Raw genomic sequence first — 17,760 nt, 5'->3', positions numbered from 1 at the left:
TTCACTTGTCGAGAACTTTTATTGAGTATTTTTTTTCAATCATTTTTTTTTCCATTTTCAATTTTAGCAAAAAAACCCCAAAACTTTACATTATTCTAACAAATCCACTGAGAAGGTTCTAGAATGGTAATTATTTGACATTGGTTTTCATATCACTTATACATTTATTCCACCAGCTAAAACATGATACATCAAGTGCAGGTGTACCTAATGTTGTGGCTGGTAATTGTTTGTATATAATACAGAGGAAAGAAGATGATGATCAGTTGCTTGCAGTGAGGACAAGTGACGTCACTAAGCTGCCCAAAGCCACCACCAGAGCTCCAAGAATCAACTTCCAGGAGATCCCCTGAAAGACAGGACAAGTTATTTGAAGTGAGGAAGAAGAACTTTGAAGTTCCACTTTTCTCCTCACTGATGTTTGCTTCTTGGAGGGAAGCACAAAAGGTGCAATGTTGTCTCCCAGAACCTCTGCGGGTTTCACTTTCCAGTCCCGCGTGGCTTTGCCTCCTGACTGCCTCTGCACCAGTTTGGACAACTCTGCGTGGATGGCCTGCCCCGTGGAAACAACAAGCAGCAGATATTATTCCATCTCGTGGAATGAGGACGTTTCATTGGAACCTTCACAAGTATAGAAACATTCTCAAAATGTCCAGCAGATGGCAGCAGAAAAAGAATGTATAAACTGTTGAAAATACATACAACAGGGGTCACCAACGCGGTGCCCGCGGGCACCAGGTAGCCCGTACCAGATGAGTAGCCCGCCGGCCTGTTCTAAAAATAGCTTAAATAGCAGCACTTACCAGTGAGCTGCCTCTATTTTTTAATTGTATTTATTTTCTAGCAAGCTGGTCTCGCTTTGCTCGACATTTTTAATTCTAAGAGAGACAAAATTCAAATAGAATTTGAAAATCCAAGAAAAGATTTTAAAGACTTGGTCTCCAATTGTTTAAAAAAACTATTTATTTGTTTTACTTTGCTTCTTATAACTTTCAGAAAGACAATTTTAGAGAAAAAAATACAACCTTAAAAATGATTTTAGGATTTTTAAACACATACCTTTTTACCTTTTAAATTCCTTCCTCTTCTTTCCTGACAATTTAAATCAATGTTCAAGTAAATGTTTATTTTTTATTGCAAATAATAAATACATTTTAATTTAATTCTTCAATTTAGCTTCTGTTTTTTCAAAGAAAAATATTTGTGAAATATTTCTTCAAATTTATGATTAAAATAAAATAAAAAAAATATTCTGGCAAATCTAGAAAAATCTGTAGAATCAAATTTGAATCTCATTTCAAAGTCTTTTGAATTTCTTTTACAATTTTTGTTCTGGAAAATCTAGAAGAAATAAGATTTTGACCTATTCAAAACATGTCATCAAAATTTTAAAATGAATCTTAATTAGGAAAAATTACTAATGATGTTCCATAAATTATTTTTTAAATTTTTTCAAAAAGATTCGAATTAGTTAGTTTTTTCTCTTAATTTTTCTCGGTTGAATTTTGAATTTTTAAGAGTCAAAATTGAAGATAAACTATGTTTCAAAATTCAATTTCATTTTTTTCCTGTTTTTTACTTTTTTAAACCGTTCAATTAAATGTTTTTTTCATCATTTATTCTCTACAAAAAACCTTCCGTAACAGGAAAAAAAAATGTACGACGAAATGACAGACAGAATTACCCATTTTTTTAAAATATATATATATATATAGATTTATCTATTCAAGGTAAATTGAGCAAATTGACTATTTCTGGCAATTTATTTAAGTGTGTATCAAACTGGTAGCCCTTCGCATTAATCAGTACCCAAGATGTAGCTCTTGCTTTCAAAAAGGTTGGTGACCCCTACACTACGTACTCGAGAAAAAGTTAAATAAATATTTAAATTAAATATCATAAAAAATGTAAATGACTTAATTTCTCTTCGTGGAAAATATTGGACACAATGTGATGTGAAGCGTATGTGACACTATTGTTCATTTTTAAAATGTTTTTATTTTTCATAAATGCTGTGATTACAATGTAAAAGAGGGATATCTGATCACTGCTATGTTGGAATTCCTATTATTAAAACAGTTATTAATTTTGTTTGACTACTTTTGGATTGTTTTGTGTCATGTTTGTGTATCCTCTCAATTACTCTGTTGATTGCAATCATGCTATTCTGAATGTTGCTGGGAATTGGAATTCTATTATTATGGGATTATTATGTAATATTTTGTTGGATTGATTGATATAAAAAAAATGTTAAATTAAGTCAAAACAGTATTGATGGTCATGAGTATTGTCTATCTGTGTTGGCCCTGCGATGAGGTGGCGACTTGTCCAGGGTGTACACCGCCTTCTGCCCGATTGTAGCTGAAATAGGCACCAGCGACCCCAAAGGGAATAAGTGGATGGATGGATTTTTAGAAAAAAAGCTTGTTTTAGTTTTATTTATCTATATATAGCGCAATCGTTAGTGTGCAATATTTATAACGTATTACTCATTTTTACTTTTTTGTTACGTTGTAATTGTATTGCTGTATGTAAAGAAATATGCAATGCAACCACATAATTGAATCTAAATAAAAGTCTATCCTATGTATGGCTCTATGGGTGTTTAACGCTTGTGTAGTTTGTATTATGTCCACCAGATAGCAGCAAAGAGTCGCTCAGTTGGCTGAGGTTAACGGTTTTAAACTGTTAAAATACGCGAAAATATATTTTTTCAAATAATCAAAATTCATACAATAATAATGATATTAATAAAAATAATGATAATAATCGTAAGAGCTGCACTTGTGTTGTGTTTTATTCCCTGAAAAAGGCACTGATTGAATTGCATTGTGGGCGTGGTCTTTTAATTACACCAAGTGCATTCACCAGGCATCTGTGACCTGGATAATGATGTGTTGTTCGCCATCTTCGATATTATCATCAATACCCTTCTTCTCGTTTGGATCTTCTGTAAGTTATTAAAAGTTTTTTTAATTTATTTTTTATTTTTTTAATATTGTAATTGTGAGACGCCAAACTAAATACATTATTTGTTCAGTCTGCGCCATCAACGTCAATGACGTCAAGTTTTAGCCTGTTGCGGCGTTTTGGATGGCATTTTAAATGTATAAGCTGCAACAATAACAATAATAATGATAATAATAATATTAATCAAATTATTATTATTATCATTATTATTATTAATACATTAATAACACAAATGATAAATATATTGTGCAGTTTCTATAATGTCCAGCAGATGTCAGTAAAACGTTACCTCTAATTCGGCCAAGGCCCACAGGAACATGTATCAAAACTGTTTAAAGGGAATTGCTGCATAAATTCATTCTTGTCATATGACTTGTTTCTAGATACAAAAGAAAGCAAATGCAGATGAATGTTACGACTGCTATATTGCTATTATGAAAAATACTACTACTGATTATAGTAATGAAAAAAGTAGAACTAAAATCCACAAGTGTTTGTGGTTTCTATGTCTATCAGGAGGCAGCAAAACGTTATGATTGAAAAAAAAAAAAAAAAAAAAGCGAATATAATTGTATAAACTTATAGTATCAATATGAATGTTTTTAAGGGGCAGTAAAACAAAAAAGTTAAAGTGCTATTGATACATTTTATAAAAAATAGTGAATTAAAGTTGATACGTAACTTTTTTTTAGCTTTCCACCGTGATGTCCAATAGAGGACAGCAAAACGTTGCACCTCGAATTAGCGAAGTGAAAATAGAAATTGAAGTTTAAAATGTAATAAAATAATTGGGAAGAATTTTAGTTTGAAATATTTTTACCGAAAAATTTTATGAAAGTTCCATCCCATCCATCCATTTCCTACCGCTTGTCCCTTTGGGGGTCGTGGGGGGTGCTGGAGCCTATCTCAGGTGCATGTGGGCGAAAGGCGGAGTACACCCTGGACCAACACGGACGACATTCGCACACTAGGGCCAATTTAGTGTTACCAATCAATCTATTAATGAATATAAATAACTTTGCTCCACAGATCCCTTATGGCAGTGGTTCTCAAATGGGGGTACCTGTACCCCTGGGGGTACTTGAAGGTATGCCAAGGGGTACGTGAGATTTTTTTAAATATTCTAAAAATAGCAACAATTCAAAAATCCTTTATAAATATATTTATCGAATAATACTTCAACAAAATATGAATGTAAGTTCATAAACTGTGAAAAAAATGCAACAATGCAATATTCAGTGTTGACAGCTAGATTTTTTGTGGACATGTTCCATAAATATTGATGTTAAAGATTTCTTTTTTTGTGAAGAAATGTTTAGAATTAAGTTGGTGAATCCATATGGATCTCTATTACAATCCCCAAAGAGGGCACTTTAAGTTGATGATGACTTCTATGTGTAGAAATCTTTATTTATAATTGAATCACTTGTTTATTTTTCAACAAGTTTTTTGTTATTTTTTATATCTTTTTTTTCCAAATATTTCAAGAAAGACCACTATAAATGAACAATATTTTGCACTGTTATACAATTTAATAAATCAGAAACTGATTACATAGTGCTGTATTTTACTTCATCTCTTTTTTTCAACCAAAAATGCTTTGCTCTGATTAGGGGGTACTTGAATTAAAAAAATGTTCACAGGGGGTACATCACTAAAAAAAGGTTGAGAACCACTGCCTTACGGGGTCGCGGGGGCTGCTGGAGCCTATGGATGGATGGGCTCCACAGATGTCATTGTCCTAATGTCCAGCAGGAGACAAAACATGTTAACGTTCCATTGCCAAAACATCTATTGGACTTATGTATGGAATAATACCCTTCAGTGACGTGCGGTGAGGTTTATAGTTGGCGAGGCACTGACGTAATCAGAATCAGATTTACAAATATACAGTATGCGCTCTGCGCAGATTATTTGTCATTTGATTGGCAGCAATTTACGGGTTATGTTTCATTTCTGCATTCTTTACACATACAAACTGTCGCCCGCAAAATGTGCATTTCATTAAAAACGAAACAAAAATAATGTTATCGCCGCCTTACTTTTACTTATGAATAAAGTCCATGCGCCGGTCCTTCTGGATAAAAATAGCCGTCACTTTCTTGTAAAAGTCCTCCTTCACTTCCTTCAGTTTTAAAAGTCTTATAAGAGTTCAACATAGTTGGCGCGATTAGTAGAGCTCCTACTCTCATCATTTCCACGAAATGCTAGCTGCTGTTTAGCAAGGAAGCAGGTCGCATGGATGTCATCTTTTAAAATCTCTCGGTTCTCTTTTACCTTCACATTGTGGAGTCGCCGCTGTTCATCCAAAGCCAAATCCATTCTCGTCATCCCAAACGTTTTTAGCGTAATCTAGTTTTGAATATGAGCGGCGGACCGCTCATGTTTGGTGAGGCTTCTTTGCAAATTCTTTATGTCACAAAATCCCATTTGAGTCCACACAGTTCCAAAGGTTGAAAAAAGAAGGCAAGGAAAGCAGAAAAGGCGGTTTCTTGTAGGACATCCACAAAGCCTTTCTTTTCACGTATACCACTACGTCTGGAAAGAGCGAATATCTTTACGTCCTGCTGATTGAAACAAACCCTTCAGCTCCGGCGTTGGTCTTCCTTTAGTAATTATCTCCTGCTTCGCTTGAAAGTCCACTTTAGAAAACTGTTTCAGTGCAGAAATGTAGTCATCCATGTTGAAAGACGGAAAAAATAAGTTGCCGCGGCACTTACCCTCTGAGGTCACCGTATGTCTGGGATCATGAGCGTCCGCCCCTATCGTGAGGCACGAGAACTGTTTGCCTCACTTCAGACTTTTTTTTTTTGCCGTTTTGATGGCTCAACCAACACACAAAACATGTTACTCGCTGTGGCACTTGACTTGCTTACGCCACTGTACGTCTCTGATCATGAGCGCCCCTATCGTGAGACACGAGAACTGTTTGCCTCACCTCAGACTTTTTTCTCTGCCGTTTTGAACGTTCAGCAACACACCAGACAAGAACGCGGTCTGGCCACACGGCAGACAGAGAACTTTACGAGGGATTGCGAAAATTCAGCGATTTTAAAGAAAAAACTATTCAAATTGGTGAAGCTAAATGAAAATTAAAAACTAACAATTACAATTATTTTATCATTATATATTTTATTTCTTTGCATGATCACAGGTGAGGCACTGCCTCACCCTGCCTCCCCTGACCGCACGTCACTGGTACCCATCCATCCATTTTCTACCGCTTATTCCCTTTTGGGGTCGCTGGCGCCTATCTCAGCTACAATCGGGCGGAAGGCGGTGTACACCCTTGACAAGTCATCACCTCATCGCAGGGCCAACACAGATAGACGACATTCACACTCACATTCACACACTAGGGCCAATTTAGTGTTGCCAATCAACCTATCCCCAGGTGCATGTCTTTGGAAGTGGGAGGAAGCCGGAGTACCCGGAGGGAACCCACGCATTCACGGGGAGAACATGCAAACTCCACACAGAAAGATCCCGAGCCTGGGAGTGAACCCAGGACTGCAGGACCTTCGTATTGTGAGGCAGACGCACTAACCCCTCTGCCACCGTGAAGCCGTCACTGGTACCCTTTCACCTATTAACTGCTACAACACCAATTTACAGTACCTGGGAATTACAATCAGTACCAATTTTCAGTACTTTTGTGTGTTTTTGTGGTGATTCAATAATTTGTATCCAACATTTACCAGTGAGCTGTGATGTCAAGTTGATACATCTTGTTTTTTACACTTCTGAATCTCATTTGTCCTTAATGTGTTGCCATTGTTAGGAAGTAGTCTACACTTGTCTTTTGTTGCGCTCCATTAAGTGTTTGTACTGTAAGTATTGTACTTATTACACACTAGATGTTTGATTGTAACGTGCGTCTCGGTTGTACTTTTTGTTTCCAAATTTGGTGGCGTTGACCTACCATGTAAAATCGCTGATGCTAATCAGTAGCATGTCCAATGTACTTTAGCATCGAGCTAGCGCATTTTGAAAAGTGGAGCCTTTTGAGCGTTTAAGTGCAAATAGCTCAAGTTGACAGTCCTCTGTTTGCGTTTTTGTCTCCTGCCATCACCGTCACACTGCAGTTCTTTCTCACAGTGCTGCTAAATCAAGTTCAAAGAATTTCACCCAGGCTGTAATTACCAGAGCAGCATATATTTTGGTTTAGTCTAGACAGTTTGTGTCGATGGCCCGCTGTGTCCGGTCACGATATCATAGTGTGGACATATGGACACTCGTGAGCATGGCCCAAGGTTCTGTTCTAAACCGTAGTCCAGGCCCAAAAACACTGAATGTATCATAAACATTTGCTTTGTTCTTAATCCAACCCATAAAGTGCATATGATCAACAGGGTTAGAAGTCACACAAGTGCATCAAACACATTAGACAGTGTTACATTGTGTGTCACTACACAAGGCTACATTGTGTGGATGCACACTGGAGCCAAAGTGAATTACACACTACATCAAAGATGGACACAAAGGAACATATGTTTTATTTTTAAATATATTAAATTAGGGATTTCTTTTTTTATTCTTAAAGAGGGCAGCACGGTGAGAATGGGGTTAGTGCATCTGCCTCACGATACGAAGGTCCTGAGTTGTCCGGGTTCAATCCCGGGCTTGGGATCTTTCAGTGTGGAGTTTGCATGTTCTCCCCGTGAATGCGTGGGTTCCCTCCGGGTACTCCGGCTTCCTCCCACTTCCAAAGACATGCACCTGGGGATAGGTTGATTGGCAACACTAAATTGGCCCTAGTGTGTGAATGTGAGTGTGAATGTTGTCTGTCTGTGTTGGCCCTGCGATGAGGTGGCTACTTGTCCAGGGTGTACATCGCCTTCCACCCGAGATAGGCACCTCGCTACCCCAATAGGGAATAAGAGGTAGAAAACGGATGGATGGATGGATTCTTAAAGATCCCCAGTTATTCAAAAAGGGACTTTGGAACAATGTCCTAGAAAAAAAAAAAGCTTTTTTATGAGTATCGAACATAAAAACTAAATCCTCTCCCTCTGTTTTTAAAAACACACTTTGTTCTTCTGTAGTTTTATTGTGTCAGGTGGCTCTGTGTGTGCTTAGGCGAGACACATCTATTACACACTGATGCGATTATTTATTGAGGTGACACCTGTGTGGTGGACGCTATTTTTTTTCCCCAACTCGCGCAAAAACACAGAGCGTTCCTGTGTGCACAGAATTTGGAATTTAAATTTAATGCATTTGAAGGATTTAAATTGTACGTGAATTGGCTCCACCCCTCCAAGATATTAAATTTGAATTACAATTAAATTTATAGAAATTAATTATTGCCAAGAAATGGGAAGAACGTGTCCCGTTTATCAAAGGTTTTGGCCCATATACTATCAATTAATCAATCAATATTTATTTATATAGCCCTAAATCATGAGTGTCTCAAAGGGCTGCACAAGCCACAACGACATTCTCGGCTCAGATCCCACACCAGGGCAAGGAAAAACTCAACCCAATGGGACAATGAGAAACATTAGAGATATAAAGTACTAAAATTACTTTACAAACAAAAATATTTCAAACAAACACGCCCTCTATTTTGAGTATTTTGAGTAAAACATTCTGGACTTAAAGTAGTGTTCCACCATTTTCTGTATGACATTCATAACTTTTAGTTCTATACACACTTTCTCAAAATGCTGACCATTAGCATGCTAGCAGGATAGCGCTAAATAACATCCGTGACCTTTAATTCTACACCCACAAAAGGAACTAAAATGTTAACAGGTATCATGCTAGCAAGATAACACCAAGCAAAAATACAGTATCCACAAATTTTGGTTGTATAGCAACAAAATTGGTTAAAACACTGACAGTTAGCATGTTAGCAATACAGCGCTAACTAATTACTATTGCTACAACACATCATCAGTAGGGTAAAACTAACCTGTCTCACAAGGGTCTAAACTCAGCTCATGTTCCCTATTAGTGTGTGAACAAGCCAACGCTTATTGAATCCTGCTTTACAATGATAGGAAGAGCCGAAATCGAAGGATCAAAAAGGGACATCGCTATGAACGCAAACTTTTATACCCACAACGTTGGTTAAAAAGATATTGCCAAGTACCAATATCCATGACTTTTAGTTTAATACCCAGAAATGTAGCCAACATTTTGACAGTTTGCATGTTAGCAAGATAGTGCACGTAACTTATTCACAACTTTTCGTTTTACACCTATAAAATAGGCTAAATGTTAACAGTTACCATGGAAACAGTTGGCACCCTAGCAAGATAGTGCCAAGTAAAAATATCCATGAATCTTTGTTTTGGTACCAACCAATTTGGTTAAAATGTTAGGTTAGCATGCTAGCAAGATGGCGCCATGTAGCAATATCAAGGACTTTTTAGTTTTTTACCTATGAAACGGGCTAGATGTTAACTGCGTGCTAGAAAGACAGCATCCAGTACTTTAAGTTGTATACCTACAAAATTTGCTAAAATGCTGACAGTTAGCATCCAAGTAAGATAGCGCCAATTAAAAATAGCCATGACTTTTAGTGATGTACCTACCAAATTGGTTAGAATGTTAACATGTTAACAGTGAGCATGCTAGGAAGATAGGGCCAAGTAACAACACCCAGGAATTTTAGTTTTATTCCTACGAAATTGGCTAAATGTTGAGAGCATGCTAGAAAGATAACACTAATTAACGGTATTCAGGACTTTCGGCTTTATATCTACAAAATTAGCTAAAAAGCTGACAGTTATCATGCTAGTAAGACAGAGCTAAGTAGAAATATCCATGACTTTTAGTTTTGTACCTACCAAATTTGTCAAAATGTCAGCATGTTAACAGTTTGCATGCTAGCAAGATAGAACCAAGTAACAATATCCAGCTTTTTTTTCTAAGTGTAGTTTTAAATCTACGAAATTGGCTAAATGTTAACAGCATGGTAGAAAGATCACACTAAGTAACATTATCCAGGACTTTAAGTTATGTATCTACAAACTTGTCTGAAATGCTGACAGTTAGCATGTTAGCAAGATAGCACCAGGTAACGATATCAAGACTTTTAGTTTTATCACAACAACATTAGCTTAATGTTAACAGTTAACATAGCAACACAGCGCCAAGTAACAAGATCCATGATGTTTAGTTTTGTACCTAAAACATTGGTTGAAAAAAAAACCAGTCAGCATGTTAGCAAGATTAGGCCACGTAACAATATACGTGACTTTTCCGAGTTCATAGTTGAAATTTCAACTGGAACGCCCCTTGGGGACGGATTTCTGTCTCGGAAAATGGGAGCATTCTCACCACTTCCGAGTTTGTTTCAAAGATGGCTTCTTTGGATGTAAACAATGATGTCCACCTTTTTATATCTGTTACTAGCCCTTGTGTTTAGTTTTTGTGCAGTAAATCAGCCATATACAATGGATTGTTGTACGTTTGTATAAAGTAGCGTCACTGTAGTGTAAACTACATTTATTTCATGTGGTACATACGCTGTACGTTGATAGCTATCGCTTCTTTTTCCTCTTCCTCCACCGTGTTTGAAAGATGTAGACAGAATGTATATTTTCTCCTAAGTGGTTAATATTCATACAAGGTGAGTGCAAAAATAGTTTTCCCAAATGTGGCCATTTAAATTCCCTACCTCGGAACTGGAACGTTTATAACTCCACTGTGACGTCATCCACAACTTCCGAGCTAAATGGAATGCGGCATTATCATCATCCATCCATTTTCTACCGCTTGTCCCGTTCGGGGTAGCGGGGGTGCCGGAGCCTCTCTCAGCTGCATTCGGGCGGAAGACGCGGTACACGCTGGACAAGTCGCCATCTCATCGCAGGGCCAACACAGACAGACAGCATTCACACTCACATTCACACACTAGGGCCAATTTAGTGTTGCCAATCAACCTATCCCCAGGTGCATGTCTTTGGAGGTGGGAGGAAGCCGGATTACCCAGAGGGAACCCACGCAGTCACGGGGAGAACATGCAAACTCCACACAGAAGCTCCGTACTCTAACCCAGGACCTGGGTGTTCGGAAGCACGAGCACTAACCAGTCCACCACCCGAATGAATTTTCATTATATACCTTTTACAATCGGCTACAAGCTATCAGTTAACATGCTAGCAAGATAAAGCCAAGTATTACTAGCCATGATTTTTAGTTTTATACCTTTTTTAAAATTGACTAAATGCTATCAGTTAACATGCTAGCAAGATAAATCCAAGTATTACTAGCCATGACTTTTAGTTTTATACCTTTTTTAAAATGGACTAAATGCTAACAGTTAGCATGCTAGCAAGAGCGCGCCAAGTTACAATATACAAACCCCGTTTCCATATGAGTTGTGAAATTGTGTTAGATGTAAATTGTAAACGGAATACAATGATTTGCAAATCATTTTCAACCCATATTCATTTGAATGCACTACAAAGACAATTTCCCAACTCATATAGAAACGGGGTTTATACATGGCTTTTAGTTTTATACCTAAGAAATTTGCTTAATGTTAACAGCATGCTAGAAAGACAGCATCCAGTACTTTAATGTTTTGTACCTACAATATGAGCTAAAATGCTGACAGTTAGCATCCTCGTAAGATAGCGCCAATTAAAAATAGTCATGACTTTTAGTGTTCCATCCATCCATTTTCTACCGCTTATTCCATTTCGGGGTCACGGGGGGCGCTGGTGCCTATCTCAGCTACAATCGGGCGGAAGGCAGGGTACACCCTGGACAAGTCGCCACCTCATCGCAGGGCCAACACAGATAGACAGACAACATTCACACTCACATTCACACACTAGGGCCAATTTAGTGTTGCCAATCAACCTATCCCCAGACTTTTAGTGTTGTACCTACCAAATTGGTTAAAATATTAACAGTGAGCATGCTAGCAAGATAGAGCCGAATAAGAAGGGGCTAAAAACCCACCTTTTTAGCACAGTTTTTATCTAATTTCTCTGCCTTCTTGTTTTGAAATACACTGCTTGCTTATTTGTTTTATCCAGTGCTTTCATGCTTTTATTTCTATGTTAATCTATGTTTCTGTTTTATCTGGTATTCATCTAGTGCAGGGGTCACCAACCTTTTTGAAACCAAGAGCTACTTCTTGGGTACTGATTAATGCGAAGGGCTACCAGTTTGATTTACACTTAAGTAAATTGCCAGAAATAGCCGGATGGTTAATTTACCTTTAACTCTATTTTTTTTTTATATTTAATGATATGTATCTTTGTGGAAACACTAATCACCTTAATGATTTCTCACAAATGTATATAAAAACAGATAAATAATTTTAAAAATATATTTCTTTAAAATTCAAAATTCAACCGAAAAAAAAAAAATCTGAAAAACTAGCTAATTTGAATCTTTAAAAAAATAAATAAAGAATTTATGGAACATCATTAGTAATTTTTCCTGATTAAGATTAATTTTGGAATTTTGATGATGTGTTTTAAACAGGTTAAAATCCAATCTGCACTTTGTTAGAATATATAACAAATTTGACAAAGCTATATTTCTAACAAAGACAAATATTTATTTAGAATTTTAATCATATAAGTTTGAAGAAATTTTTCACAAATATTCTTCGTCGAAAAAAACAGAAGCTAAAATGAAGAATTAAATTAAAATGTATTTATTATTCTTTACAGTAAAAAAAAAAAAATTACTTGAACATTGATTTAAATTGTCAGGAAAGAAGAGGAAGGAATTTAAAAGGTAAAAAGGTATATGTGTTTAAAAATCCTAAAATCCTTTTTAAGGTTGTATTTTTTCTCTAAAATCGTCTTTCTGAAAGTTATAAGAAGCAAAGTAAAAAAATAAATGAGTTTATTTAAAGTGTTTAAAATATTTTCTTGGATTTTCACATTCTATTTGAGTTTTGTCTCTCTTAGAATTAAAAATGCCGAACAAAGCAAGACCAGCTTGCTCGTAAATAAATACAATTTTAAAAATAGAGGCAGCTCACTGGTAAGTGCTGCTATTTGAGCTATTTTTAGAACAGGCCAGCGGGCGACTCATCTGGTCCTTACGGGCGACCTGGTGACCCCTGATCTAGGGTTTTTCATGATTTCATTTCTATTTTAATTTTTTATTATATATTCTCACTTTCTATATATATATATATATTTTAATAATTTATATACTTTGTAGCACTTTGAGATTTTAGCAAATGTAAGGTGTATTACAAATGTAATTCATATTATTATTATTATTAAATAAAATGTAATTTTATCCCTACAAAATTGGCTAAATGTTAACAGCATGCTAAAAAAAGATAACACCAAGCAACAGTATGCAGGACTTTCAGTTTTATAGCTGCTAAATTATCTAAAATGCTGACAGTTGGCATACTAGTAAAATAGAACTAACAATATACATGACTTTAAGTTTTCTACCCACAAACTTGGCTACATGCTAACCATAATCTTATTGTGTGACTTGAACTTGTGATGTTTTCCGGTCATTGTGGTCTCACCTTGGTGGTGGGCTCCAGTTTCAAGGCCTTCTTGAGCAGCTCCATGGCCTCTGTGTATTTTCTCATGTCAGATAGAATCTGCACAGAAACGTGTCGAACAATCAGCGCAAGTTATTCATAATAGGTGCCACCTTGCAAAGAAAAGGACTTGACGTATGCACAAAGGGAGGACAGTTGCTAACTAAAGACCAAAGCTTCGAATCGTATGTTTAATAGCATTTTTTTCCTGCTTTAAATTAGTTTCAGTTGGATTTACAGAGACTGTAAAAACTGGTGGAAAAAACAAACATGACCTTTCCCGCCCTGAAGAGGGCCTTGACGTTGTTGGAGTCAAGGGCCAGAACTTCTCTGCTGGTGCTAAGCGCCTTGGTGTTCTGCTCCAGTCTGAGCTGAGCCGTGGCCAAGTTGTTCAAACACTTGACTCTGTAGTCGTGCACCTCCTGGTCCTCCTCCTGCTTCACACCGCCACCTGGGGAGGAAGATGCCAGGAAGTTGGCCTTTTTGTTCAGTGGTACTAAAATGGAGACGCTTCATTTTCAGTCCTGGTTAGAGTGTCCGCCCTGAGATCGGTAGGTTGTGAGTTCAATCCCCGGCCGAGTCATACCAAACACTATAAAAATGGACCCATTACCTCCCTGCTTGGCACTCAGCATCAAGGGTTGGAATTGGGGGTTAAATCACCAAAAATGATTCCCTGGCGCGTCCACCACTGCCGCTCACTGCTCCCCTCACCTTCCAGGGGGTGATCAAGAGTGATGGGTCAAATGCAGAGAATAATTTTGCCACATCTAGCCTAGCTGTGACAATCATTGGTACTTTACTTTACTTCAGCTGTGCGGTTTCATCACTGAGCTTTTCTTGGTGGCCCTAAGCATGATGGGTAATACGACTGTCTCACCCGTATTGTCATAAATCTTCACACGATCCGCTTTCATTCAATTTGGATAAGAAGGATTATTTCATTAACTAATGTGTTTACTTGCTGTGGTTGCAGTTCATGCGCTCATTGAATATTCATAAGCTTGAAACTTGACTATCCAGCACATTAACTCACAAAATGATTCATAAATTAAGTGCAAATGCATTTATTTTGGCTGACTGGCACAACACAGACGGAAATGAGCGTAAAGGTGTGTGTGTCGCTTTAATGCTAATGAGCTGCGTTTGACCACGCCTCCACTGTGTACATAAACACTGTGACTCGCCACTTGTGCGTTGTAATCGTCACGGTGTATCGCACATCTTAACTAAAGTGGAACTGGACTCTTTAAAAACATTTTTTGCCCATCATTCACAATTCCTATGTGAGAAAAGAAAAATTGTTCTTTTTGTATGCATTCTAACTCGTAAACAAACGTGCATAAAAGTCCGCTAACAATGGAGCTAATGCGAGTCAGTAAAATCCAGTCTGGTATCACCAATATCGATCTGATACCAATACTTTGTGCACATATACCTATTCTGTCTGCTAAAATTCAAAGATTTCTAATAGCATGTCTCATGGCATAAATAATGCAACATAGCGATTTATTTCAAACTTTGAAGTATATTGAGGTAGCTATGTGAGTCATAATATAGCCGAACTAAAACGACTGAAAAAAAACAGAACAAAACTGTAAATAGTACACACAAATGTTGTACTTTGCAAAGCATAAAAAGGAAATGAGTAAAATAATAAAAACATTCAAATAATGAACAAAAACTAATATTACAATAAAACGTACTTCACTATATGATTACATGAACATGTTCAGTTTCAGTTTATTTGGAAGATGCATACAATACAGTGTAATGCATCACATATTTCCAGTTGTTTCATTACAGCACATCCGAAAAGGAGGAGGAAGAAGCAGATCTTATTTAATCCTACCTCTTTTCATACCACAGCAATGTTATCTTATGTTCTTGTTTTCTGTAACATAACACTGAACAAATAAATTCTAAACCAATAATTTACCAAATATTAAATACATAAATAATCTGTGTCTCAATAAAATAAGTACAAATTTAAAAAAAGGGTTTAAGATGTTCATCATAATTATTGTTCCGTGTACTTTATGAACACTTGTAGTTTGAACAGTGTTTTAAACTGAATCATAATGGCACTTAATTGGATGTATTTGCTTAATCCATTCCATGATTTAATTCCACATACTGGTATGCTAAAGGTTTTAATTGTTGTACGTGCATACAAATGTTTTAAATTACATTTTCCCCGAAAGTTATATTTCTCTTTTGTTAAGAATTGTTGTACATTCTTGGGTAGCAGGTTAAAGTTTGATTTGTACATCATTTTAGCTGTTTGCAAATGCACCAAATTGTTGACCAACATTATGTATTATTCTAATTGATCTTTTTTGTAACACCGTTAGTGAATGAAGCACATTTTTGTAGTTGTTTCCACATATGTCTACACAATAACTCAGATATGGTAACACTAGCGAGCAGTAGAGAATATGACGTGATTTTTGGTCTAGAACATGTTTTGCTTTGTTCATTGATGTGTTTCTTGCTACTTAATGTTTGTTGTATATTTTTTACATGAGATTTCCAATCCTTTTTATCATCTATTGTGACACCCAAAACATGTTAACGTGTAAATAACACTCAACAAAAGCATCCAACATTGTCACATTCACAAGTTGACTTCCTGTTTTGCACTGTTCTAGTTAATGATACCAAAGTATCAAAAGTATCAATATTTATATTTTTTAAACAATCTATGACAACAAAAATATCTGGTGTCAATAACCGACTAAAAATATCCAAAAAGTGGCAACAATACTCCATTTACATCGTGTGACCTGAGTATTAACCAAGTATTAGCAATGTTATTATTAGCACTAAGGTTAAGGAACTACTTTAGCGGCACATTTATCAAAGAAAGGTAACTAGCTTATGCTGCTATGTTGACATATTGAGCTGATACATCAATCAATCAATCAATCAATGTTTACTTATATAGCCCTAAATCACTAGTGTCTCAAAGGGCTGCACAAACCACCACGACATCCTCGGTAGGAAAACTCACACCCAGTGGGACATTGGTGACAATAATGACCCAGTAGGACGTCGGTGACAATGATGACTATGAGAACCTTAGAGAGGAGGAAAGCAATGGATGTCGAGCGGATCTAACATGATACTGTGAAAGTTCAATCCACAATGGATACAACACAGTCGCGAGAGTCCAGTCCAAAGAGGATCCAAGACACAGCAGCGAGAGTCCCGTTCACAGCGGAGCCAGCAGGAAACCATCCCAAGCGTAGGCGGACCAGCAGCGCAGAGATGTCCCCAGCCGATACACAGGCGAGCAGTACATGGCCACCGGATCGGACCGGACCCCCTCCACACGGGAGAGTGGGACATAGAAGAAAAAGAAAAGAAACGGCAGATCAACTGGTCTAAAAAGGGAGTCTATTTAAAGGCTAGAGTATACAAATGAGTTTTAAGGTGAGACTTAAATGCTTCTACTGAGGTGGCATCGCGAACTGTTACCGGGAGGGCATTCCAGAGTACTGGAGCCCGAACGGAAAATGCTCTATAGCCCGCAGACTTTTTTTGGGCTTTGGGAATCACTAATAAGCCGGAGTCCTTTGAACGCAGATTTCTTGCCGGGACATATGGTACAATACAATCGGCAAGATAAGATGGAGCTAGACCGTGTAGTATTTTATACGTAAGTAGTAAAACCTTAAAGTCACATCTTAAGTGCACAGGAAGCCAGTGCAGGTGAGCCAGTACAGGCGTAATGTGATCAAACTTTCTTGTTCTTGTCAAAAGTCTAGCAGCCGCATTTTGTACCAACTGTAATCTTTTAATGCTAGACATGGGGAGACCCGAAAATAATACGTTACAGTAGTCGAGGCGAGACGTAACAAACGCATGGATAATGATCTCAGCGTCTTTAGTGGACAGAATGGAGCGAATTTTAGCGATATTACGGAGATGAAAGAAGGCCGTTTTAGTAACGCTTTTAATGTGTGCCTCAAAGGAGAGAGTTGGGTCGAAGATAACACCCAGATTCTTTACCGTGTCGCCTTGTTTAATTGTTTGGTTGTCAAATGTTAGAGTTGTATTATTAAATAGAGTTCGGTGTCTAGTAGGACCGATAATCAGCATTTCCGTTTTTTTGGCGTTGAGTTGCAAAAAGTTAGCGGACATCCATTGTTTAATTTCATTAAGACACGCCTCCAGCTGACTACAATCCGGCGTGTTGGTCAGCTTTAGGGGCATGTAGAGTTGGGTGTCATCAGCATAACAGTGAAAGCTAATACCGTATTTGCGTATGATGTCACCTAGCGGCAGCATGTAGATGC

The 17,760-nt window shown here is 37.2% G+C and overlaps 1 protein-coding gene across 2 annotated transcripts in view; it reads right to left on the bottom strand.

Annotated features, from left to right (window-relative positions):
* The window catches only part of fkbp16 (FKBP prolyl isomerase 16), a 156,111-nt gene continuing 138,351 nt past the window's right edge, over window positions 1–17,760 (bottom strand). Inside the window, exons 5-8 of one of the 2 annotated variants that reach the window (XM_061894804.1) lie at window positions 13,735–13,910; window positions 13,442–13,519; window positions 416–553; window positions 1–349 (exon numbers count right to left, since the gene is read on the bottom strand). In XM_061894804.1, the coding sequence (XP_061750788.1) occupies window positions 263–349; window positions 416–553; window positions 13,442–13,519; window positions 13,735–13,910 (479 nt within the window). In that variant the 3' untranslated portion in view covers window positions 1–262. Of the gene's footprint in view, window positions 554–13,441; window positions 13,520–13,734; window positions 13,911–17,760 lie in introns of both variants that reach the window. The other variant, XM_061894803.1, reaches the window with a different exon arrangement.

The sequence above is a fragment of the Nerophis ophidion genome, linkage group LG03, assembly GCF_033978795.1.
Source record: "Nerophis ophidion isolate RoL-2023_Sa linkage group LG03, RoL_Noph_v1.0, whole genome shotgun sequence".
Lineage (NCBI taxonomy): Eukaryota > Metazoa > Chordata > Actinopteri > Syngnathiformes > Syngnathidae > Nerophis > Nerophis ophidion.
The sequence above is the reverse complement of the archived record's forward strand: the minus strand, read 5'-3'. Positions and strand labels throughout refer to the sequence as shown.